General features: G+C 38.0%; 2 protein-coding genes across 3 annotated transcripts in view; one reads left to right on the plus strand and one right to left on the minus strand.

The window, feature by feature from the left end:
- The window catches only part of SMARCAD1 (SWI/SNF-related, matrix-associated actin-dependent regulator of chromatin, subfamily a, containing DEAD/H box 1), a 42,539-nt gene extending 20,161 nt beyond the window's left edge, over positions 1–22,378 (plus strand). The window contains exons 7-24 of the mRNA XM_027731743.2: positions 958–1,047; positions 1,666–1,747; positions 3,196–3,584; positions 9,344–9,546; positions 10,606–10,696; positions 11,852–11,951; positions 13,463–13,522; positions 13,728–13,803; positions 14,234–14,369; positions 15,388–15,525; positions 15,834–15,929; positions 16,801–16,918; positions 17,176–17,297; positions 18,454–18,642; positions 19,514–19,632; positions 20,525–20,707; positions 21,382–21,491; positions 21,815–22,378. Coding sequence (XP_027587544.1) covers positions 958–1,047; positions 1,666–1,747; positions 3,196–3,584; positions 9,344–9,546; positions 10,606–10,696; positions 11,852–11,951; positions 13,463–13,522; positions 13,728–13,803; positions 14,234–14,369; positions 15,388–15,525; positions 15,834–15,929; positions 16,801–16,918; positions 17,176–17,297; positions 18,454–18,642; positions 19,514–19,632; positions 20,525–20,707; positions 21,382–21,491; positions 21,815–21,876 — 2,364 coding nt within the window. The 3' untranslated portion in view covers positions 21,877–22,378. The remainder of the gene's footprint in view (positions 1–957; positions 1,048–1,665; positions 1,748–3,195; positions 3,585–9,343; positions 9,547–10,605; positions 10,697–11,851; positions 11,952–13,462; positions 13,523–13,727; positions 13,804–14,233; positions 14,370–15,387; positions 15,526–15,833; positions 15,930–16,800; positions 16,919–17,175; positions 17,298–18,453; positions 18,643–19,513; positions 19,633–20,524; positions 20,708–21,381; positions 21,492–21,814) is intronic.
- Positions 22,379–24,955: 2,577 nt separating this feature from the next.
- The window catches only part of HPGDS (hematopoietic prostaglandin D synthase), a 29,153-nt gene continuing 27,750 nt past the window's right edge, over positions 24,956–26,358 (minus strand). For both annotated transcript variants that reach the window (XM_027731744.2, XM_039382542.1), the window contains exons 5-6: positions 25,956–26,054; positions 24,956–25,305 (exon numbers count right to left, since the gene is read on the minus strand). In XM_027731744.2, the coding sequence (XP_027587545.1) occupies positions 25,141–25,305; positions 25,956–26,054 (264 nt within the window). In that variant the 3' untranslated portion in view covers positions 24,956–25,140. The remainder of the gene's footprint in view (positions 25,306–25,955; positions 26,055–26,358) is intronic.

Below are 26,358 nucleotides of genomic sequence, written 5' to 3' on the forward strand. Positions count from 1 at the left end.
AAATCTGGATCATGGGTTTTTAGAATTCATTATAGACAACTATAGTGAGACAACTTGCAGGGTGTTTTTCCTTACTCCTGCTTTTGCCTCTAGTTCCTAAGACTAGAGCATACTTTGCCAGCTTTGTATGGACTGTAGCTGCACTCTTAATGGCATTGTAGGCTTGCTGAGGAAAGGAATAATGTCCTCTCTTACTCGGAGTGCTTCTGGGTGATCTGGTCTGTGCTCTTTCAGCAAATAGCATCATTCAGCAGAGTAAATATTGATCAAACCTGTTGGTATGTCTGCTGTAGATAAGTAGATCTGTAACCACTTTGTATTCAAAGCACTATGAAGAAACTTGTGTAGTTCTTTGTGGTGAATACAAAACAGACCAGCTTAGGGCATGTGGAAGTTTTGGCACTTGTTTGTAAGACAGCTCCCATTTTGCAGGCTGGTAGTAGCTGTTAGTGAAGCTACTGTTGATGTGACTCCATGACTCTGGGACATAGTATTTGTGGATTTTTTTACCCATAAATCTCACTATAAACACACCATTTGACGCGTTTGTAGGCTTTAGTGGGTTAAATACTGCATGCTTGGTAGTCTAATCTGATCATCAACCTTGGCATCTTCTGTCTTAACTGTCATCCAGAATTACTAATAACTTTTGGTTTTAAAGAAATACAAACTAGATAGTTCTAAATTATTTACATTTTTGTATATAACCTGCACTGTGTGTGCTTATAAAGTAGAATGCCAGTTTTTCATGACTGAAGGCAGTTTCTATGCATATGAAAGTTTTGGTCTAATTTTGATCATTGACTAGGTATGAGGAATCACTTCAACTTAAATTCGTCTTAACTGGTTTTGTCATTTAGAGCACCTCTTTAAGGATAAACAATATTGATTAGGTTTTCTTCTGTTTCTATACTTGTAATTTATATTCAACCTAATAGATTTCTTTTTTTAACATAGCTTGATGACTCAGAACCCAAAAGACAATGGGAGAGGCAAGAGATGCTTGTGAAGAGGCTGCAAAAGATATTTCCTGGATTGGATAAGGAGGTGAGCTCCTGTTTCCTGATGGCATGTCAAGTTTTGACTTTTTAAGAAAATTGCAGCTGTTGATAGGCCGAATAAAACAATTCTTACACCAGCAGCACTCTTGCAAAAAGAGCCCAGGGTAGGAAGGCTTTTACTGCTTTTGGAATGTAACTTGTCCTGAACTGAGAGCAGTTGGATGTGGTTGGGACAATATGGAATTTCTTATCCTTCTTTTCTGTCCCTGTGACAACCTGGTGTAGTCAAATTTATAAATATGCATGGAGAAATTATCCCTCCCTCTGGCACACATTCTTCTCCCCTGGACCACTAGATACATTGTGCACTTTGTATTAATTTTAATACCTGATGATCATCAGCAACTGGTCAGGGCCCTTCAATACTGTGCTTTAAATTGTTGGAAGCAAAGCTTGTTTGTGTATTCTTAACACTTTTCAAAAGTGGAGTGCAGCTCTGCCTACACTGAGTGTGTAAGGAGAAACTGAGGGGTTTTCTGTTTTGTATTTCCTTTATTTTGAATCATCTGACTTACAGGAGTTTTCTTTGCCTAATGTTGTTAGGCACAGAAATTTAGCTTATGCTTATCTTACCACAATACAAAATGTCTTATTTTTTTACTAGGAACTGAGAGAAGCACTTCAGGAACATAACTGGGTGTATGATGAAGCACTGGAGGCCCTGACAATATTTGCAGATGATGAGGGTAAAGACAGATTTATAATCCATTTTATTCCAAGACAAAACCAAACAGTCTTGTGATGCAAATATTTTCCGATGTTCAGCAATGACAGTTCTGACAGCACCATGCCTGGAAACTTGCACTTATACTTGAAATTAGTATTATGGGCAGGATAAGAGATGGAAACTCTATTTTTCTGTATTTTGATCTTTTGCTCTGTAAGTAGAGATAAATGTCTTTGTCCTGCTAATACAGATATTCATAAAAAGTTGTAGTTACCTATGGGTATGTCTTAAAACGTATTTTGAAATGTGTCAAAGCTGACACCTGCCCCCTTCCTGCTTGTTTAAAAATAAGTTTGTTTTTTAACTGGAGTAATTTGTAAATTTCTGATTTCTGGATCAGTAACTGCAAATAACTGCATAGGTGGCAAGTGACATATGCCATTTTGTCCTTTTAAAATATATTCTTGGAGAGAAAAATACTAGAAATAGGCCTTAAATTATACAACTCATTTGTAAATACCAATGCTTTAGATGTGGCAGGGAGCAAAAACAGTCATTCCAAGTAAATCTGCAAGTTATAACTCAAATACTATTTAATGAGTACTTTTCAGTGTGTAAAACAGCTGTATATGTTTTGCTGTATCAGCTATTTAAGTGTAGTTGGGGTAGGGCAGTGTTCTTAATTGGAAGTGGAGAGAGCTGTCAGTGTGCATGAAGTTGTCTCCTTACTGCTGCTTCTGAAAAGGTAGACATCAGGGTTGGAATCAATCAGCAGCAAGCTGGGATTGGGCAGACGAGAAAATTCAACTGTTCTCTTCCCATGAGGGAAGAAAAACGCACACAAATCACTTCTGAAAATTACTTACTCATGTTCAGTTAAATAACTTCTGTCTTATTTTAAGACAGTAGGGTTACTTTGTGCAGAAATATATAATTCTTTGAGTTTCCTTAACAAGTGTATGTTTTCATTGTCCCACCTCTAATACTGTACTACAATGCATTAAAATTGAAAAAATATATCATTTTCATCATGAAAGAAGGCTTGTTTTGTCGAATCAACAGAATTAATGTCTCCACAGTTGGGTGCAGTGTGACCGGTATCTCATCCTTGTGATATATCAGAGTTCTGAACTGTTTGCTCTTACTTCTGAAGCTCACAAATATTACATAGCATCGATCATCTGTATTTTAAGATAGTTACTTAAAGCCTTCTGCTATTTGAGCATTATACAGATGAGTATTGCTTATCTTATACTCACGGTTGGATCTACTGACATGTTTTATACAGACTTGCATTTTTTATACAGACTTGCTTTTCTTTTCTCTCAGAAACACCTGCTATTGAGTTCTTGTGTATGAAATACTAGAATTGTGTCTTATAGGTTTTATATTGGAAGAACAGTGTGGGTTTTCATTCTCCCTTAACCAGTATGCATTGACTTGTTGCCTTCCATATTGCGTGCACAGAAATGGGATTTTCTCTCAGAAGAAAAACTTCTGACTTGACCGAAGCCTCCACCAAGAGCACAAGTGATGAGAGTAAAGAGAAGACAAAGCAGAAACCTGAGAAAGAGCAGAATGGCTTTCAGAAAAAGGACAAAAGCAAAAGGAGCATTTGGAATACTAAAAGAGAAACACAAGACTCGGAGGATGAGTCGGCTTCCGAAGACGGCGGTAGCTCCCTCGACGAGGACTACGGCGATGGCGACGAAGTGATGGAGGATGGCTACAAAGCGAAAATCCTCAGCTTCCTGCAGGATGCTTCCCCGGGTGAACTGACTCTGATCCCCCAGTGTTCTCAGAAAAAGGCTCAGAAGATAATCGCGCTCCGGCCCTTTAACAGCTGGGAGGCTCTGGTAGGTCTGCATTCTTCTTTCCCTATCCCCAGCCTGCCTAGAATCAAGGTGGCTTCAGCCTAGGGAGGCTTAGATGGGTGGCCTTATCCTGATTAGGCTAAAATGCTATGTTCCTCCTAAGCCAATAGCATTTCAAATAGTGTCATATGACCTGATTTTGAATGAATTAAGGGGTGATTTTTCTGGAAAACTCAAGCTGATTGGCTGACATTACTGTCACTCACTCTGTAGCATAGAAAGTTGGTTGATTTCACTGCAGAAGAAGAAATTAGAGCTTTCACTTGGGAAGGAGGTGTTTGCTAGCCTGTTCTGAGCTCTTGTAGCTGAAAACCGATGCAGGAGGGAAGAACGTGGCAGGACCTTTACTGCAGACACTTGTATAGCAGCAGCAGCTTCCAGGGTAGCTCCATGATTGAAGGAGCCAGCATGGATATTTTCAGTTTCATGCAAGGACGGTCGCTCTCTTTTTCTTTTTTTTTTCTTTTTTTTTTTACCTACTGCAGCTTAGTCTCTAGCATGGTTTTGCTGGCTAAGCAGTGCAGCCATTTTTAGTGGAGTGAGCTGCTCTGTTTTTATTAATAAAAAGATAAAGCATCAGAAGGCTAAGCCACAATCCACCACAGAAGGGAAAGCAATACCTGTTGGTAAGTACCTTATCTACTGTCACTGGGATGTTACTTTCAAATGTTTCCCATAGTTTGTTTGTTGCCTTCACATTTCATACAGTTCCAGTGAACTGCAAAACATCAAATGTGATAAGAGCAATATTCTGGTAAGAAACTTGAAGTCTGTTAAGGCAGATTGTCTTTATTTAATTTATTAGTGGTTTGGATTTTAAAGCAGTAACTGTGCACAGGCCCTCTTACAGAGTAATTGGTGTGGTTTTTTTCGTCAGTATTTGTTTTAAAACCTCCCCCACTGATGTATGTGTGAAAATATTCCATATGTGTAAAACAATAACGTTTATTATTCAGTGTGTGAAATATTTTACCACAAAATAGCAAGAGATACTAAACAGATTTTTAAGGAAAACAAAATGATCTTTGTATGTTGTGTTGCAAGGGGAAGGGGGAGACAGGAGGAGGATACTTAAAAAAAAATACAGGCTACAGGTATGCTGCAAAAGAAATCCGTTTTGCCCCAAGCCTTTGGCTTCTCACAGAACATCTGTCATACAGCTATTCCTTTCTAAACTTGTTGGATTTTGCCTGAACTTAATTCTTTGCAGAAATATTTGCTACAGGGCTGTTCTCCTTTTCTCTGTGTAAAATATTTAACAGTAAAAAAAGCTGCATGGGCCTGTTTGCGTTCAAAATTTGTCTGTCATAAAGATTGCTGCTGTCAGCAACCACATGTTTATGTAGTATTGTGAATACTTGCCAAAAAAAAGTAGAAGTGGTTTGCAGCAGATTTTAGCAGATGTTTCGTATCCGTGTGGATTTAATTGTTTATAAAGATCCAGTAGCTCAGTAACCCAACATTTTTCCTAGCAATTAATGAGTGGTTAGAGTAATGGAGAGAGCTGGTTCAGTTATAGCATTAAAGAAATTGGCTTTACTTTTATGGTCTGCTTTACTCTAATGGTGTCTTGTGTAACACAGGGTAAAGCACTAGAAGTTATTACCACTTGTTCATTATTAGAATTAAGGAAGATATGAAGGCTCTCAGCCTGAGATTAAAACTAAAGCCTACTTATTTATAAATTAAATGTTTTATTCCATGAAAACATGAGTTAGAATGTCTTTTTTATTCTAGACAACCTTTTTAAGTTGGTCTAATTTTTTTTAATGGATTTAAATTATTTTCAAGCCTGTGAATCTAATTAGAGAGCTTCAAAATACTTCTTCTTTGGAGCTGATATTTTAGACAGATGTTTAACTTGATCTAGTAACTCTTAAAATACAGAGAAAAAAAATTTGTGTTCTGAGATTGCCTTTCTCCGTACTCATCATATTCACAGCCTAAAATTGCACATTGCTTTCTGAGACAGAAGGTTTGGAAGGGTGGCTCCAGGTGCTTCTGCAACACCCAGGCATGGAGCTGAGACAGAGGAGGAAAGAGATGTGATGGTCAAATGGGAGCTCCTGAGGAGCAGCTCTGCTGCGGGAATAGGGGATTAGAACACAAGGAGAGCAGATGGGGATGCAGGGGTAGACAAACTAAAGGGTGGTCAGCAGAAAGCGTGGCTGTGAGAGCCAGGAGGAAGAGGGGGGGACGAGCACTGAGAATGTCAATGACTGTGAAGGACAAGGTGAAGAAAGGTTCAGAACAGGCTAAGGACAGAGTGGATAGGAAAGTTCAGCTCCTTATGTCTTGGTGTGATGTCATATGTTACGTAGTTTTTATGCAAGGGGCCAGTGTTCAGCGATGTTTTTCTCTCTCAGTGCAGGCCTGCTCTGTACTGGCTTCATAGTCTATATACAGCTCTACAGCTCTGTAACAGCTACGCAGGATGGACATGAGGGAGTAAACCCACCTGTTAGGAAATACCTCCCTTCCTGGTGGGTCTTTTCATAGAGTTGTAGAATATCCTGAGTTGGAAGGGACCTACAAGGATCATCAAATTCCAGCTCTTGGCCCTGTATAGGACAGCCCCAAGTATCACACCATGTGCCTGAGAGCATCGTCCAGACACTTTCTGAACTCTGTCAGGCTTGGTGCTGTGACCACTTCCCTGGGGAGCCTGTTCCAGCACCCAACCACCTTCTGGCTGAAAAACCTTTTTCTGATATCCATCCTAAACCTCCCCTGACACAACTTCAGGCCATTCCCTTGTGTCCTGTCACTGATCACCAGGGAGAAGAGATCAGTGCCTGCCCCTCGGCTTCCCCTCGTGAGGAAGTTGTAGACAGTTGTGAGGTCCCCCCTCAGTCTCCTCTGTTGGCTTCACACCTTTCTCTCCCATTTGCTTTGAGGTCCAGGTGATACCCCACTGGCGCACATTGTGGGCCAGCAGATAGCATGATTTCTTTCCTTGGTGGAAGCACTTCTGGACACCTATCGCCCTTCCTCCCCATCCTCACTCCTCTAAAAAACTTATATTTAACAGTGCTCTCTTTTCCAGGCTGTGGAATGTACCAGTGTTGAAAAACACAGCACTCAGCACTGTTTCCTCAGCAGAGAGGCTGTAAACATAGCCGTGTAAGGGCAATACCTGCCTGTGTTCAGTGTGTGCCAAGAAACAAAGGGAGAGCCAAGCCTGGCTCACGAAGGAGCTCAGCTGAGCTTTCGATGTCTGGGGTGGTGGTCTGTTCCTTGGCCTGCTGAGGGTGCCCAATGCAGTTTCATGCTGCCTCTGGTAAATGCAGGGAATGAACTAGAGAGGGTTTAGTGCTATTTAGTTTCTTATTTTTAAGGCGTGTAACTGTTAACTACTTTAATTTCCTTTTAGTTTAAAAATATATGCATCTGTGTGAGATTTGCTATATCCTCATTTCCCTCATTCACAGTATTATTCCATCACAAAATAAGCTGTTTAGGTTGTAAAGATTTTGTGATTTAAACAATGTCTGTAGTACACACAAGTTAAACTGTATGTACTGATGCAATGTGTTACATGGAAATTCTGACATAGCATATCACTATTAGGGGAATGGGAGAACTGAGCAGACAAAAATGGACATACTTGTCCATCACATTCCGTACACTGCAGCAATGTATGAGCAGTGAGGAGATACAGGGGAGGGTAGATTCAGGTTTTTTATTATCTCATTTTGTTTGACTGCACGTGTACAAACTGCTACAAAAACCAAATTGGCCGGAAATCCAGAAGGACCTTGCACCAAAGCAAACTGAAAGGGGGAGCAGCAAATGCATCAGGTTAGAAACGGGAAACTGCTTAAAGTGGGACTGGAGTTAGTTGATTGAGGCTGAGGCTGACTTTCATCCTTAAGCAGTAAAGTGAAATCCTGCATCACCTGCAAGTGGTGTAAAGGCCCAAGCAGAGTGTGCTGGTGTGGCAGTTCAGAGTGTGCTGTGAGAGCTCACGGGTTCACTTGGCTGTGATGGTCTCACATTTTTGGACCTCATTTGAAAAAAAATGAACTTGGGAAGCTGTCATAACCTCTAGTAAACCAAAGGCCACCCGTGGATCTGCTTTGTGTTCTGTACAACAGGGTAACACCCTGTGTTTCACATGCAAACCAGTGGCTAAAGTTTTTCTTGTTGCAACTTGGAGCTGAATGTTAATGTGCTGACATGAAACAATACAATTTCTGTTAGTAGCAGATGGCTTAATTTTCCACACCTTTATTTATGGATTATAGGATTTCTATTCATGCCAACCAGAGCTTTAGGCATCAAAACAAATCTTGAAATTTTGTAGTCGCCTATTAAAAACCATGTTCTCTTTTTGTTGCTAAATAGAGGTGTCTGTTTAGAAAACTTCTTTGCGGGTGTTTGCAATGTGCTCTCCTTATCCTGTGAGTGTAGCTAAACTTTCTGGGATTTGTTTAAAATGGAAAAAACCACAAAACACCCCTCACCCCAACCCCAAACTGTAATTGCCTCGCTCCATTTCTCCTTTTTGTTTTCTTTTTGTTTTCTTTTTGTCTCATTATACAGTTCACCTTAAAAAACCTGTCTTTTACTCTTCAGTGTGGCAATATCAATGAGTTACATAATAGATGGATCACGCAACCCCTTTTTTTATGGAAGGAATTCTTGGAGGATATATGCATATGAAGTTTTGTGCTAAATTTTAACAGATCCGTGATTTAAAATTTGAAAAAAATCTATTTGGAAATTACTTATCTTTTAATATAAGAATTCTTTAAATCCATTAATAAAAGAATATTTCTGTTCTCTATAGTGATATATGCATAGATATGCATGAAAATACTGTAATTACAAATATGATCCCAGTTACTGCAGAAATATATTTATTAGTAGGTTTTACACTTTCTGCAAATAGCACTATATGGGATTCAGGGGAAATCCATGGGCATGAAGGGCCTGTTTTGACACAACTTCAGGCTTCTTGGCTCTGACATGGAGAATATCCATATTGTAGTGAAGATTTGAAGTTTAGAGGAAGAAAATAAAAAGTAACTAGTGTGGACTGGGGGAAGCAAGTGGTGGAAGAAAGACTTCTGTGTACTGTCAGTACCTGGTGACTGCAGAAAACTCAGCATAGTTTAAGGAAACTTCTTAACACTTTTTTTTTTTTCCCAGTATGCCTAAGTCCAGTTTGAATGTGCCATTCATGATAGAGTTAGAACTGGACCTGAATAATACTGAGCCCCAGACAGACTCCTAACAAAATTTAATAACTTACTTTATAGGTTCATTGGTCTGCCTTGGTGCCTACATTATGCTTACATCTTAAATCTTTAGTATGTAATAGAGTGTGCTTAAAAGGATATCTAATGATATTCAGTGCATTTTTTCTTCCTTCTGGGGTTTTGTTCTTTTCCTGGGCCTTGGCCTTCAAAGCGTGCTTTGTGCTGTATGTTGCCCCCCTCCCCGAAGATTTTGAGTCTGATGCTCCTGTGTTTTTCATTAGAAACTCTTCAGAGAATTTGAATCTTTTAGGATTTCAGGTTTTACAGTGCAAGGAGCTCTAATGATGACCTTCAGTGTGGATCTACAGTTTGCAGTGGGTCAAGTGTGTAAGGAGTATTTGAAGTTTTGAGAGATCAGGATTCTGTTGCTGTCTCCTACTTGAATTACTTACTGCCTGCAGCAGCCATGGATTTTCACTGTAGCACTTTTGCTGCTATTATCAGTGTTCATAGAATTTTTTTATTATTATTTTGCAGTTTACAAAAATGACTAAGACTGCTGGTTTGTCAGAAGATATAGTGTGGAACTGCAAGATATTGCTGAAGGAGAGGGACGTGGTTCTGAAGCTCATGAATAAATGTGAAGACATTTCAAATAAACTGACAAAACAAGTAACCAGGATTACTGGAGATGGAGGATGTGGATGGAACATAGAGCAGCCCTCCATTCTGAATCAGAGGTATCTTTCCCTTTTTTTATACTGGGTGTTGGACAGTAAGGTGTACTTGAAGACCTTGTTTTACTTCCTCCAGTTTTTAATGGATGTAAAAATCAACCTTGAGCAATGGGATCATGAGTTGTCGACTTATTTCAAACAAAAACCCAAACAAACCTACTTTTGTTATGGGGGATCTTAGATTTCAAAGATGCCAAATTGAAATTAATCTGAGCAAACTTGGAAGGTTTATCAGCTGGACAAAAGACCTTGGTCAGGAAGTTGAGATGTACAAAATAACCTGGACTTTGTATCCAGTGGGAGTGGCACTAGGGATGTGTTGGGGGAAGGATTTATTTCAGAGAGGTAAATTGGTAAGAATCTCCAAATGGATAGGAATAAAGAGAGAATTAGGAGGAATGGAAATGGATATGGTAGGAGGGATTATCCTAAGGATTAGGAAGCATAGGGGTGAAGTGGGGAAAAAAGTGGCCAAAGTAGCAACTTGAATTAGACTGTTAGTGGAAAATAGCAAAAGAATTCTCAGCTACATGAAAATAAAACCTGAGAGGAAGGAACTGTCTGGAGGGAGCTTGTTAGTGATATTTTTTTGGCAAAAAATGCTGAACTAGGTGACTTACTGTTGAGTGTGTTTTGTGGGTTTGTGTGTGTTTGGGTTTTTCTTTGGTGCTGACACAGCTAGTAATGGTATAACAGAGAAACTTATGGATGCAACTGCTAAATGCCACTTAATTTATTGTGTATTTTTAAAATTAACAATTCTGTAACTGCTTTTAACTGGTTGTGTATCACTGATTTTAGAGAAAAAGTATTTATTGTGTTACTCATTTTGATCATTTAAGATCTGTGAAAATTCTGATAAACTCAGTTTGGAAATGCTCTTTGTATTCAGGTGACTGATTAAGTAAAGTTTTTGTTTTTCACTACATGAGGAGATCTAGACTATTAAAATATAGGCAATGTTACTACACTTGACATTCTGTGATTACTATAAGTGTAAAGATGTGTTTCATGGAGAAACAAATAAAAGGTGGTAACAAGCTTGACTTTTTTTTTTAACAGTTTGAAACTGAAGCCGTATCAGAAGATTGGTTTGAACTGGTTAGCACTGCTGTATAAACACAGATTGAATGGCATATTGGCTGATGAAATGGTAAGTGTGAAACTGATTATTTAAGAATCATTTAAAGTTTGCAAAAATGTACTTAGTTAAATGCTTTCTTTCCCTAGAAGCCTCAAGCATATTATATAACTTAAATTGCAAACAGTGTCTCCAAAAGCTTAGAAGCGACTGAGCTTTTACTTTCATTTTGAAAGTCAAAGGTAGCCTAAGATTCATGGACACTCATAATTACAAGTCAGGTGGTGTCTTCTAGTACAGTGGAAACAGTTTCTACCACAAGAGGTTGTTCTCAAACCATGCTTTTAATAGCTTCTTGCCCATAAATACGACTCACTCTACTTGTCCAACATTTAGTGCAGTGAGCCCTTATCTTCTACATTTCTCCACCAGTTTCAAAAGAGGTAGTTAACAATACAGGAAAAACTAAATTCTGTTCCGCTTCTCCAGAAGCAGCATTTCACCATCTCATGGGTTTGAGGTTCTGTTGAAGGCTGACACCACCAGTAGCTGTACAACAGAAAAAGCTTAGTGATGTCGCTGCTAAGTGTGTTGTCCGTTGCTTTCAGTCCTGGCTGCTTTCATCTTGTGATGAACCATGAATGAATGGATTGGTTTGCTGCACTATCAGTCAGTGTTTCTCAACTTCTGTATGTTTCGTGTTTGTAAGAATGTGCCTATTTTGTGATAAATAAGATAAATTTTTACAGGCCTGATACAGAAAACATGAAAGCGAGTATTGGTGGAAATGTAGGCTTATCTTAAAGAAATCTGATTTGCCATATTAAATTCCGTTTCAGATATAGCTGGAATAACCTTTGTACAGCTTATGCACATGGAAATAAACATTTACTTTCCTAGTCATTGTTTTTTTTGTATTGTTTCAGGAAGGTAAATTTTTGAAGATGATTTGAGGGGTGAATTTGCACTAAAATGAAAAACTTCATAAATGGAAAAGATGAATCTTTGATGCTCAAATATTAAGCTGAAATGAAAATGGAGTTTGACTGAGGTTCTACATAAGGAGGAATTGTCTTTTGTAAAAGTGTGGTTAAGCAGAACAAATTTTCTAATCAGATTTCTAATCTTTACTGCATCTTTGCTACACTATAATTGTCTTATGTGTACAAAACACTATTATGTTCTACAGATTGTAAATTTTGTTTAAATGGATTTATTTTCTCTTAGGGCTTGGGAAAAACAATTCAAGCTATTGCATTTCTAGCTTATCTCTACCAAGAGGGCAATAGAGGTCCCCATTTGATAGTTGTGCCAGCTTCAACATTAGGTAAGTTGCAAGCTTCAAAAATATTTCTTTGTTTAAAAAAAAAAAAGCAATCATGGACAGACTGCAGCAAAGATAATTTAATGAAAGAAAACTCCTTAAGTAACTTGAATTGGAATGCAAACCATATTGAAGACATGCTTGTTCTGAATTAATTAGACCTAGCATGGAATTTATTTTTAGTGATCTGTATGCTTTGCAAAAAATAAAGCTGCTTGTTAGAATATGAACTTGTGTAGCAAAGTAATCATTTTACTTACCAAATATTGGCTGAAATTCCAACTCTTCAGGCTGTGCTTAGGGTTAGGTTTCATGACATTTGAAACATTCAGTGTCTTTTTTCCTCTTTGCTGCACAGCATCTGTCAAAGCAGATCAAAATCCTAAAATGATGAGGCTGACTGTCTTTTAGGTGTGTGTTCTGATTGTTTTATGGCCTCAGTTGAAAGTAGAAAGAATATGGTGGAATAAAATATGTCAGCAAATCTGATGAGGCTGAGCAGAAACTGGTTATTGATGGAGTTAAGTTTGGTTTTGTTGAATGATTATAGAAAGGAGAAAGTAACAAGTTGAATTTAGAAAGTAAATGCTGGTTTTAATATAAAATACTTAAATATACTGAGCTTCAAAAATTTCTCTTAACGCATCAGAAAAGCTTCTGCTTGTTCAACTGCAGTTCAAAATTGCCATTTTTAGTGTGCTTTCAAAGTCCACTAGAACCCACCTTTTTTTTCATAGCTCCTAAGAGTGCATATTGCTTAAAACCCAAGGTGTACATAAATATGTGAGCAAAGGTGCTTTTGTGAAATCAGTCTTAGAGGTTTATGAATTGTAGTGGCAGGTTGACCTAAGTCTTCTGGGACCCCTGGGAAGAGTGGTCTCCTGGCAGCTTTCTTGACACTTTTCTGGAGGTGTCTCTTCAGTCCTGATCTGGGTCCAGCCCATATCCAAATGGCATTTACCTGAGACCCCCTTCTGCTGTGGTTTGGGGTCAGAGGTGGCTAGTGTTGGCTGTCAAACAGCTTCCCCTTGGGCACAGCAATGTTGCCCGTGGCCACTGCTGGCTGCACACCTGGAGCTGGGTTGGGTTGTTGGGCTCCCTTGCCTGCTCCCAGAGGCACTGTCTCTCCTGATGACACACTTCTGGAGGCAAGTACTGACAAATAAAGTGATTTGCTTTCTGAAGCATCAGCTGTCTAGGGAACAAACCAAGCTGCAAAGTTAAGCATTGTATTATTTTTATGTGGTGGTTACAGACCATGCAGGGTCTGTTTCTGTAGAAGTTTAAAGTGCAAGCTCGTTAAGCAAGAGTTACTAAAAGCCCAGTTGTGGGTCGTTCAGTTTCTTATATATTTCCAGTTTTCCAGTATTGAGACAAAATGTTTCTTAACCTTCAGGAGAATTTAAAGGGATTTGCTTTAAACTCAGATGTTTGTTTTAATTCTGAAGTGTGAAGTTATGTAAGACATGATAAGGTATAAATGACTTGTTTTTTGTTTTACTGATGTCTTGCAGATAACTGGATAAGAGAAGTTCATCTGTGGTGTCCTGAACTGAACGTCCTTTTTTACTATGGTGAGGAATCCAATTTAGAAGTGAATCCAGTGATACAGTTACTTGTGTGGTCAGCCAAAGAAAAGATTAATTGCTCATGGAAGCATTGTTTTAAGACAGTTGTTTAAATACACACATTTAATGATGAATGATTTCCATGTACTGTCTTTAATTTTTATATGTATATAAATTTATGTAATTGTACTTCTGTTTTGTCCTTTTGTAGGATCTCTAGAAGACAGGAAGCATCTCAGGGTGGACATTATTAATAAAGTCGTTGATTTCAATGTAATCGTAACTACGTAAGTGCTGTTATAAAACTACAAAAAAGTGAACTTTAGTAAGGTCCTGATGACCTCTAGTGGTACAGCAAAATAGACAATTTTGGGAGTTGGTTTTTAGGTAGTGGTTAACTAGAGTTTTATTATTGTGTAAGATACTATGTCATAGATGCTTTAAATACTCTCTATACATGCTGACAGATACATTTTACATTTTAATAGATTTGCACAGGTTTTTGGAAAGTGTTACAGAGAGCATTGGCTCATCAAGTACACTGTAATTACTTACCAGGAGTAAACAGCCTTACCTTAGGGTTGGTTACTGCCAGGCAGTTTCACTGCCCCTCATGTATTCTCTCCATAACTCTTAACAATTTTAGAGAATTTGATTTGATTGTGATAACAATTTTAAAAAAACAGGCTAAGTGCAAGTGATATTTTTCTCTGACAGATACAACTCTGCAATTAGTAGCTCAGAAGATCGAGGACTGTTCCGCAAGTTGAAGCTTAACTATGCCATTTTTGATGAAGGTCATATGCTCAAGAACATGAGCTCTGTACGCTACCAGCATCTTATGACAATTAATGTAAGAGGTTTAGTTGTTGTTGGGTTAGGGGGGACAACTCCTGATTTTTCTGTTCTGTAGTGATGAGCAGAAGGGAAATGGAATATTAACTGTAAAGTACATGTACACATAATGTTAGACAAACCATGTGCAAGTGAATTTAAGCATTGGTGTGGTCTGAGGACTGGACCCTTCATTGTGGTCTCTTTCAAGGAGATAAACTCCCAAAGAAAGACCATAAATTTCCTGCAGCATCAGTACAATGATGGTAGTGGTTGAGTTTCAGTATTAAGCAATTTCCCAGTTTTAGTCCATAGTAGTAAAGACTTTAAAAATGCTAATCTCATTATTTGTGCTGACACCTTGTATTTAAGGACCTGCTCTGATAGGACTGTGCAAGAAAAGCTAGCATAAAAACACTTTTTTCTTGTAGCTTGTGGCCTGAGTCAGCAGTGTTTTGAAAAAGAAAATTTGAGTACAGCTCTCTGACTATTATGCTCTAGAACTGTAGTATTTGTCCAATATGTCCAACTTGATAATCACTTATTGCAACTTATTTTTCAAGATGTTTTCATCAATAGCCTTTTTAAGAAGCTGATCTTTAAGCACTAAAACTATGTTTTTTCTTGCAATTCAAAACTTGTGCATAAGTACTGTATAACAGAGAACTTAATGTGGGAGCAACAATAAGCACAGTCATTAAGGGGGGGGGGAAACAAAACCAACAAAAAACCCTACAACAACATTGACCGAAACAAAACCTAAACAGAACAATCGAGAAAAACCCAAATAAATCCAGGAAGGCTTTTTTTGAATTGTGTTAAAGTGTTATGTGCACAGTTCCCCACAGATCTGTAAACAGTTTTGTTGACTTGACAAGGAAATTATTCTGTGAGATCCAAATATGTAACTTTAAATAGTTATAATTTAAACCAAGCTCATTTTCTCACTTCTCCATAGCTGTTGTGTTTCTGCCAATAATAGTTTTTAGCCTGTTTGACTAATGTTTCTCGTTGTTCTTTCCACTTTGGACAAACAGGCCAAGAATCGCTTGCTGCTAACGGGGACTCCAGTTCAAAATAATCTGTTGGAATTGATGTCCCTCTTGAATTTTGTCATGCCACATATGTTCAGCAGTAGCACGAGTGAAATTCGAAGAATGTTCTCTTCAAAAACAGTAAGTATCATGTATTCTCTTCTTGAAAATAACTCTTTTTTTACTAGAAGACTGTGGTTGCTGCATAACTTCTGTTTTATCGGTGTCTTAGGGAAACAGGTAATGGGATTATGAAAATCTAGAAAATGAAACAATGAAATAAACCATTTAAAGTAAAATATGTCATAACAGGATATCTCAGAATACTAATGGTCATGTTAAATATGTCTCTTCTGGCTGGGTTTTTCATCAAGTTAGAACAGTTAAGGTGGTGGCATCACAGCTGAAAACTTCACACTGTAATTGAATTCTTGCAATATTTTCCTTAGAAGAGTGCTGAAGAACAAAGCGTATATGAAAAGGAGAGAATTGCACATGCAAAGCAGATAATAAAACCATTCATCTTGAGAAGAGTAAAAGATGAGGTAACATTTTATCTTTAAAATAATGGTTTCGTATTATCAAAAAGCCTGATAATCTTTGAGACCAACAGCTTAGTATAAGGAAATTTTTGGTAGTGCTAGTTTTAGCTGTTTATCAGCAAGAACAAGAAACTTGGGCTATCTTTCATTTTTCACATTTTTGCAAGTAAAAATGTGACCTAGTGCAGCTTTGTATTTTGATATTTGTTATTTGCTGACTATTTACTGTTGAGAATTTTAGTTAGGAAAGATCACCAAATAGTGTTTCAGTGCACTAAGTGATAAGAAGTGAAAAGTCCTCCCCATTGACCACAAAAACATTTGTGACTTTATAGTAATGGCATTTTAACTGCAGGGATTAAGGAGTGAATGTGCATGTATTTATGTATGACTAGAAATGTGTGGTTTCTGTTATTTTGCCATCATCAAAAGGTTTCTTTTATTCAAAAATCCAAAATCTATTTAAATTCTTCTTTTTAGAATTGCATTTATAAAAGAAAGGGAAAATTTACTGATCTGAAAAAATGTTAATCTGTGCTTGTAGACTTCAGTGGTCAGTGCCCTGAAGAAGGTAACTCTGATTAGCAGGGAAGTAGATTCCATTATTGCATGTAATATTATTTCATGCAGTTCTGGAGTGTGCAGACCATGTTGCTTGGTGTGGGGGCTGACGTATAATCCAAATCAAGATTTGAATATGTCAAGTTGCTGACCGAGTTAGTGAAGTTGCAACCAATGAAAGGAGTTGGGATGGGGAGAATAAGTAGAGTAGCTTAAAAGCAGGTTTGTAAGATAATACAGAATTACTGAATTACAGAATTACTGACTGTCCACAGCAGTACAGGTTTTATCTGGTATGATTTTGTTTTGTCAGGTCCTTAAACAACTACCTCCCAAGAAAGATCTCATTGAATTATGTGCCATGTCTGAGAAACAGGAACAACTCTATTTTGATCTCTTAAACAGACTCAAGAAAACTATTAAAAGTAATGGTATGTAAGGGTCTTGTTTCCTTTTGGTGGATTTTTTTTCATGCTGAAGCATTTGTTGAGCATGACTGCAAAGTCTTTGCTTTGTAGAAATGTCTGATTCTCTTAAACTAACTATATCCTTCTATGAGTTTGTCTGAAGTTTGGGTAATAGGTGAAATTTCAAATTCAGTTCTTACAAATAAAGTTCTCCTGACAGATAAAGATGTATCAGGCATCTATGTATTATTACTAAATATACCTTATTTCTTTGTTTACAGAGAAAAACTCTGATATGGGAAATGCAATGATGCAACTTAGAAAAATGGCTAATCACCCTCTTTTGCATCGTCAGTATTATACTACTGACAAGCTCAGGACCATGTCCATGCTTATGCTCAAGGTAAGGGGATGAGATTCAGATGCAGTCCTTAATTTCTCAGAATTTCTAATGCAACTTAAATAAAAGTTGTTTTGTTTTGGGCTTTGATTTGTTTTTTGGTTTTTGTTTTATTGTCAGTCTTCTGTCTTTGCAAAAACTTAATTAAATGTTGCTACTTTCTATTTCTCTGCATCTATCAGCGCTCTAATCAAGCTCTGTTTGTGTTTAGCACTGATTTTTGTCTCAGATATTGGAATGCAGAGAACAGTTGTGTGTCTGCAGTCATCTCCTTTTCATTAGCTCCCCCTTAACACCTCTTCCTTCCACCCCAAAATTTAAAGCCAAAGTGCTTAGGAAAAAAAAATGCTGGGTGGACACTTGAGTTTAATAATGTTCTGAGTAGCAAGAAAGCTAGGCTGTACACAACTAAAGTAAGGAAGGCGTAAGTACTGAAGTGTTGAGGTTTTTTTGGTTTTTTTTGTAATTTGGCTGGAGTTAATGCCTGAGGAGTTTGGGAAAAATTTTTACTTCTATCTAAAGTATGAAAAAAAAAATCTGAATGTGCAGCAGGGTCTCTAAGAAAGTTGCAGCTGGCTTTGAATATTCTTCAGCTTTGTTTTGAAGTGAAACCAGACACGGCTGAGGGAAGGTAAGAAGTGACCCATTGGTTTATGAAGGATTTTTGTCCCTTTTTATTCCTACTCATACCATCGTACACTCCAGATGTGGCTTTTGTTTTCCTCTTTCTTCCGGGCATGACACCCCTCTACCCCAGCCTACATCTTGGGCTGGGCTTCCCATGTCTTCTACCATCTGTCCAAGGATTGGACCTCCCTTTTAGGGAGTGTGTCTTGAGGGGAAGAGATCTGATAAAGGGGTAAAGCCCATCGGGCTTGATGGGAACTAGGTAATTGCTGTGGAGGTTGAGCATATACTACTTAGCTTTTGGTAGTAGAAATGCTTGTAAAAGCTAAACAGTGAAGTAATGATCCTCTACTGTAAACCTGGGGTTGCAGAGTTCATCTTATGTTGCTTGCATGAGCCATGCCTCTGGCATTTGTCCACATCTTGGTGTGCTACTTTGCTCTTTCAGAAATTCTGGATGTTATTGTGTGTGGTTTTTTCCTTCTCTGGTGAGATTGTGTATTGCATTATATCCCTTCCTTTTTGCTAACAGGAACCCACACATTGTGATGCTAACCCTGACCTTATCTTCGAAGATATGACAGTAATGACAGATTTTGAGCTGCATTTGCTTTGTAAGCAATATTCCCACATCAGTGACTTCAAGTTAGACATGGATCAGATCTTGGATTCTGGGAAGTTTAGAGCACTGGAACGCATTCTCTCTGACCTTAAAGAAAAGGTATTACAGATGGCTGAAACTTCTTTTCCTCTCCATCTAAAGAGCTGCTCTAAATAGCTAGTTAAATTAATGCCTGTATACACAACCCTTATGCTTTGCTGTGGTGTATTACAATAGGATTTATTGCATGTGCAAAACAATACTTACAGCTTTTAATGTGTAGTTCTGAGTATGCATGTCACTTTAGAGACAACTGAAAAAAGCTTTCCCACTTTTTGCAAATTTCAGAATATTCATCCAAGTTAACTACTTTATCAATAGATGGGATCTTGAGTAATTTTCACACCCCGTGAACTTCACCTTCTTTTAGCAATTGAATAAGATTTTGTTATTTTAGAATAATCACGTATGTGTTAAGCCAGTGTAAAGATAAGAAGAGGTCCCTGCTTAGAGTCCTGCCCTGAGATTCAAACAAGGTTGTTTTACAAATAAGCATGTACCATAATGCTTGAGAAGATCCTGAGTTTACACAAGTGTGTGCTGTATATTTGACTATTTCAGACAAAAGCGTGTTACTGCTCTAAATTATATAAAATATCATTTAAATTTAAGTTTTTAATTAAAATAGTTTGATGTTTATGGATGGAGTGGATCTGTCATTTATGCATTTGATATGTGATTTGCTTGAATCACCTAAGTACAAAGTAACTAAAATATCACTGCATTGACAAACAGTGGGTTAATGTGGCAGAAATACTGGATATGATATCTTCATGAAAGTCCATCCTGACTTGATGAATTTCAGCTTAGTCTTTCGGTTTGGAAAATAGGGTTTCAGTGAAAGTAAAATCGCTTATTTGCACTAATAAAGAATTTCTGTAGTTCATAGCTGACACGTTCTAAAACTTTTGTTTTGTGTTGTCATTTCCAGGGTGACCGAGTTGTGTTGTTTAGCCAGTTTACGATGATGCTGGATATCTTGGAAGTTTTCCTAAAACACAGACAACATAGATATATCAGGTTGGATGGAAAAACACAGATACCTGATCGGTATGTGACTCTTTTTGCAAAGATGAAAAAGTGAATGTGTTTTGGAGAAAGGGAGGTAACCTAAGCCCCTTAATTTTCTTTTCCAATGTATAGAAATATGTGGTCACTGGGCATTGACTGTGGAAGGGCTTTAATGTTGTATTTCAGTTCACTTTAGCAGGGGTGAGGCTGAAAGATGAGTTTTAGGTTGTCAGGTTACAATCTTACCCATTGAAATGGAAAACTTGTATCTTCAGCAGTTCATGGTGTGTTTGTGTGACAGTATGCCATAACACAAGCTTACCTGTAGCTATTCCTTGGAAGTATAGTATATTTCTGTTACAATAGCCAGATAAACCCCTTTGTTTCTCTAGGACAAACCATTTAGTCTGTCCTTACAGCTGAAAATGTTGCAATGCTTTTCTTGTATTTGAGCTGTGCATGTTTGTTGTTGCAGGAATTCTAAAAAAAAAAAAAATATTTTAGATGATTTTTTCTTCTTTTCAAAAAAATTTGATTCTTGCTATGGTGTTACTTCCCCCTTACAGCTGATGTCTGTTACTGTCCTTGCAGTTACTACAGAAGACAGTCATGAAGCAAAACTCATCCCTTGCCTCCCCATTTGTTTCATATACTTGTCTTCCCATCCTCCAACTTGCTCTTTGTGTTCTGTGAACGTCAAAAATCTTTTTCTAAGCCTTTTTTCATTCCTTGCTACTGATCTGTCACTCAGTATGTTTCTCTGGTCACTGCTGAGGACTGTTGGTACCCTTTTTCCTTCTGTATAACATCTGTACTTTTGACCTGCTGTACAGTGCCACTGTCCTTTCATCATCCAAACTTCTGTATTCAATTCTGGAGCCAGTGCGGTGTTTTTTCCAAGGTCTGATGCACGGTGTCTTGTGTTCTGCAGGATACATCTAATAGATAATTTCAATACAGATATGGAAATATTTGTATTCCTTCTGTCAACCAAAGCTGGTGGCTTGGGAATTAATCTGACCTCAGCAAATGTTGTTATTCTTCATGACATTGATTGCAACCCGTACAATGATAAGCAAGCGGAAGACCGATGCCATAGAGTAGGTCAGACAAGGTACGACTCCTTTTAGTTATACTTGGGTTTTCTTGGAGGCAAACTCTCAAAGGAGGCTAAAAGGACAAAATTTTATGACTAAAAATTCCATTTCAAGCAGAGACTTGTGTAAACTAGCTCTGTGTTTTATGTCAGCGAGGAATTGTAATTGTCTTAGCACATGTAACTGCCAGACCAAATCTTATTTACACTCTCCTCCTTTTTCTAGTTCTCTACAACTCAAATTCTGTAAAATTGTCAAATTTCTGGTACTGGGAACTGTTTCAAGGCAGATCTGAAGTCTTTGGGACTGTTTGGCCAAACTGTTCTCTTCAAGAGACTTCTAAGCTTTTAAGTGCCACCCTATCATAAAGAGTGAAACCACAGAATGTGTTTAATAACAGGTATTTCAGCTGTAATATGGAATTAGGGGGAATTTGACTTGTTTGTATGAATAGAGATTTTTGTGACTGTCCAGACTTTGCAGTGGCTGAGAGTGCAGGATAAAACTCGTTTTCTGGCAGTACAGGGCACAGTTGTTCCAGACAGAAAAACTAGGAGCTCTTTGTATTGCCCTTTCATTCGTTTCCTCATCCTTGCTTTAAACCACTGCCAGCAAAGGCATAGCATCCTTCCCTTTTGCACTGATCCAAAGAAAATATAAAAACGGATTTATCCTATTTTGTGGTTTTCAGAGAAGTAAAAGTCATAAAGCTAATCAGTAAGGGGACTATTGAAGAATCCATGCTCAAAATCAGCCAGCAGAAATTGAAGTTAGAACAGGATATGACTGCAGCAGATGCAGGTAGGTGTCTTGCACATAATGATGTCCCCTTAAGTAAATTAGGGCTACTGCAAAATATTATTCTGAAAAAAGAAGGTTCTTGATGCAGACAAGCCTTTTGTTGTTTTTTTTATGTTAAATTAGAAAGATGTATTTGTGCTGATTATTATTCGATTTGACAGTAAGTGCCCTGTAAGTCTGACCCAGAAATCAGTGAAAAAGTCCTTTAAGCAGAGGATTTCCTTTTTTTTTTTTTTTTTTTTTTACAGTCTTGTGGAATGTAGACCTTTGTCTGTTTATGTGAAATATTTTAAACTCTACTCATATTTGTTTTTATTCCTCAGGAGAAGAAGGAACCATTCCAGCAGATATAGCCACACTATTAAAAGCTTCGTTGGGTCTCTGAAATGTAAATATGTTGTGAAATTCAAGGAAAGGTGATGATGTACCCCAAGGATTCTTACCTTTCTGATGACCAGGAGTTTTATGAACATTTATAACTTTTTATAGTTTCTTTATTGTATTCCTCATGGTATTGAAAATTTTTAACACTGATAGCATTCTTAGGATGCTTAAAAACATAAATGGCCCAAATGGGCCAACAAGAGATGCTGAATAAACATTATTTTACAGATCACTTTTCAAAATGGGGACCTAAACAGTAATTGTTTTAACCAATCTGATACAGCTTAAGATTTGTCAGTATTTTTGTAATTATTTCTACCTCTAAATATATATATATATATATAAACTGTCTGTTTCACTGGATTCCATGTGTAGATTTTTTTATATGTGCCTTATTTGACAATGCTCGAGTCTGTTTGTTTCTGCTTGTTTGGGTTCATTCGATGTACCGTACTGGTTTTGTATCAACTTGTTCCAATAAAATTCCATAGATTGACAAAATATTTTCATGGTTGTGGTTATTTGAGGTCGGTTGGGGATGATAACTTGCATGTTATAAATCAAATAGACAGCTTTCAAACTTGCTGAAATGTTCCATTTGAACTGACTTGGCTTTATCCAGCACTGGTTAATTACTGATGTTTCATTATACTCTAATCACAGTGGTGTTAGTATGTTGATTGTATAAACAGAATTCTTGCCAAATGGAACTTTCCAAATTGTAATTTTTTTTGTCAGTCCTTGTTGTAGATACATGATCTGCACTCTGACAACAAAGTGTTCTAAACACAAAGTTTGTCTTGCTCTCTTCTTGAAGTTTCAATGAATTTCGAGTTCATCTCAGTGAAATGAAGAGCCTCAGGGGTATCAATGATGAGGTGTGCTTCCACCTGAAGTTTATAATTTGCCAGCAAGGATGTGATTTGAGGAGGTAGGAGAGGAGCATGTTCATTGCCCTGGACAGAAACTTTTTTTTTGGTTTTTTGAACTCGAGTGGTTGATTCAGACTTCTTCTTTTTAAAAAGCAATGGGGGAAGGCAAAGTATGGCGGAGTTCTTACTGCCCCTGCCCTCTGTCAAAGCCTCAGCTGCTGTGTGGTCTGTGCAGAGCTCAGCAAATCTGTACCAGGCTGAACCACTCAGAGGATTGCATCTGAGATTCATTCTGGTTTGCAATATAGGTTTGATAGTTAGTTACCCCTTTGCTAGATCTGGTTGTCACAGTCAAAAGACACTTGTTTCATCTTTTGAAGGCACTTAAACAGTGTTCTATGAAGAGGGAGGGAAGAGGAGCTGGAGTCCATCATTGCTCAGTTTTTCAGCCTGTCTTTCAGATACTGTGCTTGTGATAAGCCAACGAGGTGATCTGTGAGTTGGACATGCTTTTTTTTTTTTTTTCATTTGGTCAAGGCTGTGGGTATTTTTGTGGGTATTTTGTGGGTGGTTTTGGTCAACTGTGCATTATTTCTGCAAATTCAAAATGGATGAAAGATAAATCCCTTAAAATGTTTTCGAAGTTTGAACTAAACCGCTTGGCTTTTCCTCGAAATATTCTGTGCTGTGCTTTATGTTCCAAAATGCACAGCTGAAATAGAGTGAAGAAATACTTTATTATATGGGAAAGGAGATGGGTAAGAATCAGTTTGTCTGCCATGCTCCTATAATTTCACTGGTTCTCTTGGACTAGATAGTGGGATTTAACAGACAACCACGGGTGTTTAATGCTACAATTAAGGAGGTTGCCTGTTTCTGTCGAGCATGATGCGAACCCAACTCTTAGCCCATTGTATTTGCATATTCTCACCTGTTTGGTTTGGATGTGAATTGAAACAAAATCCCTGCCCTTAGGGTGGTTTTTGTGAAGTTTTGGATGTATATGGAATCAGTTAATGTAGTCTGGCTGAGCAGTGGTTACTTCTCAAACAATCATATCTGTAGACCCCCAGGATCAATATCTGTCTTTAAGTGCTATGAAGCTCATATGTGTTTCTGCCTTTTTTAATTTATTGTAACTATTTCTACCCTCTTTAATTTAGGGTCTCAAGAGATTGTAGAGTCACCACCCTTGGAGTAATCACAAGCTGTCTGGATGCAGTCCTGGGCAGCTGGCTCTAGGTGGCCCTGCTTGAGCAAGGGGTTGGACCAGGTGACCTCCAGAGGTCCCTTCAACCTCAACCATTCTATGATTCTGTGTCTCTGATTGGGAAAGATGTCCAGAGGGAAAAAACCAAAACCCACCATGATCTGAGGTCAGTTGCTGAAGAAGAGAGGAGATGGGAGCTGAAGAAGGAAAAATCTGTAAAGAGCCAGAACAAAGTGTGCAAGGAATTGCAAAGCAGGTGAAGATGCCACGTTGGAATTAGCTAAAGATTGGTTCTTGCTTTCTGTTCTGCCAGTACCTTACCTGTCTCTGAACTGTTAGTGGTTGGTTGGTGTCACTCATGATTCAATGAAATAATACAAATGGTGGGAGGGAAAAGCAAGCATGAACAGAAATACTTTCCCAGCAGTGGCCATTTCCAGCCCAGAGGATTGCCCAGATTTGTTGTGGTGTATCTGCTTATATCACACAGTGTAGTCCTCGTGCAAGCACTTGTCTCCCCTTGAGTTTGTGTAAACTGCTTGCACTTAACGACCATCCACATTGTCAGGACTTCCACCCACCTTTTCCCTAGTCCTGGAAGAATGAACTCTTCATTTGTTCTAAACCTGGTTGCCACCACTAACCCCCAATTTGTGTCTCCTACTTACTGAAAGAGACACTGAGCTGTTGATTATTGTTGCAGCAGGTGTGCTTACGGAAAACTGGTGCTGATGTGGGCACCACCTCAGCTGAACAGCTGCTTTTTTGGGTTGTTTTGGAGGTTTTGGGTGGGTTTTTTTCAGTAGCAGAGCATAAACTTCAAGCTTCTCAAACACTTTCTATAGTCTCTTGAATTTTATTGACCAAGTGGTCAAAATATTGTTGAGATTGCACTTCTCCAAGAAGGTTTATTCATCTCCATTTGAGAGTGCTAAAACATTAATTGGTTTGATCAAGCACTGTATTTAGTAGAGGGGGAATGTGATTGAAACCACACCTCTTCAAAACAGTATTTATTACTCTACCAAATCAGTGTTTTAGATTCTCCCCCAGAAAAAGTGGTAGGTTTTGATTTGATGCAGTGTACCCATCTGAAGTTAACATAAATGATTCTGGAGTTAATAACTTAGGATGCTTGTCACATTGAAAACTAAACATGTATCTGTTTTTCTGAACAGCTGATCTACATTACAGTCTTCGGTCTTTTCTGGATCCAGGCTGCAATAGCTGGAAGTGCTTGCACTCTCTCTTTGAGAGCCAAAAGCCTGGGGTATTTGTCTGCCAGGTCAGGTTTACAGGTCAGAAGTGTTGTACTGCACACATCCCAGTAGAAATCGGCCCATGTTACCTAGTGGAAGTAGGAGAAAAAGCAGTAAATTTTCGTTGGTTATCTCAAAACCTGGAACTGCTAGTATTCTCAAAAAACTGCAGAAATGAAACGTGGATTTATCTGTTTTACTTAAGTTGTTGATTTGGCTTTTTTTCTGAAGCCCATCATTATAAAGTAGTAATTAGGTTGTAATGCAAGGCTTGACTTCAGTAAATATTGATTAAAATAAAGCTCTTGCTACAAATATTACTAGTATTAAAATATTAGTTTTTCCTGTTGAAACTGTGCTGCAGAAAAGTGTTTAAAACAGTTTTGGGTAAAAAAGGATATTATGTTTTTATAGAAGTTTTTTTCATATTATTTTCATAAGTTGGTCAGTGATTATAAACAGAATGAGCTTCTGTTCACTAGTACAGAGGCTTTTAAAATGTTTTGTGTTAACGTTCTTATGAACTGGTTTAGAAAATGCAGATCTTAGTCCTGGTGAGCCTCACTTTTGCAATGGTATGGAAAACAATTTTCGCTTTGCAATTGAGCGACCAATTGTGTGTTGGTAAGAATAAAGAGTTAAATGTGTGGGAGAGTTGTTTCATGGGCTGGCATGAAACAGAAATTCAATTGCTTTCTGGCAACCTGATTGGAATGGGAGAAACAAAAATTATACTTACAGAATTCCCTACCAGCCAGTTTTTATCCCCTAAGAATGTATCCAAGTCTTTCAGTAACTCAGGTGCTTTGTTGGTGAGGATGTCATCAAATGCTTTTTTCTGGAGGAAGAACAAAACATAGAGATGCAAACCAATGTGTAAGCACAGCAGCTGACAAAACTGAATATTGGGGGTGGGGGTGGGGGTATTTGTGAAAAAGGAAGCTGAAATGTGAAAGATTAAAGTTGGATGCCCAAAACATGGCATTCATGGCTCACTGAGCCATGACTTAAAGCCTATTGCTCCCTTAATGAAAACCTGAGAGCTCCTCAATGCTGAGACATGATGTCTGGAGTGATGCTGCTCCTTTTTTGTACTAACAGTCACCCAGCCATGGCAAGGCAGGAGCCCTGCCATAGATTTG

This window comes from Pipra filicauda, unplaced genomic scaffold (genome assembly GCF_003945595.2).
Source record: "Pipra filicauda isolate LSUMZ 115617 unplaced genomic scaffold, ASM394559v2 scaffold111_size4109106_pilon, whole genome shotgun sequence".
In the NCBI taxonomy this organism is placed as follows: Eukaryota; Metazoa; Chordata; class Aves; order Passeriformes; family Pipridae; genus Pipra; species Pipra filicauda.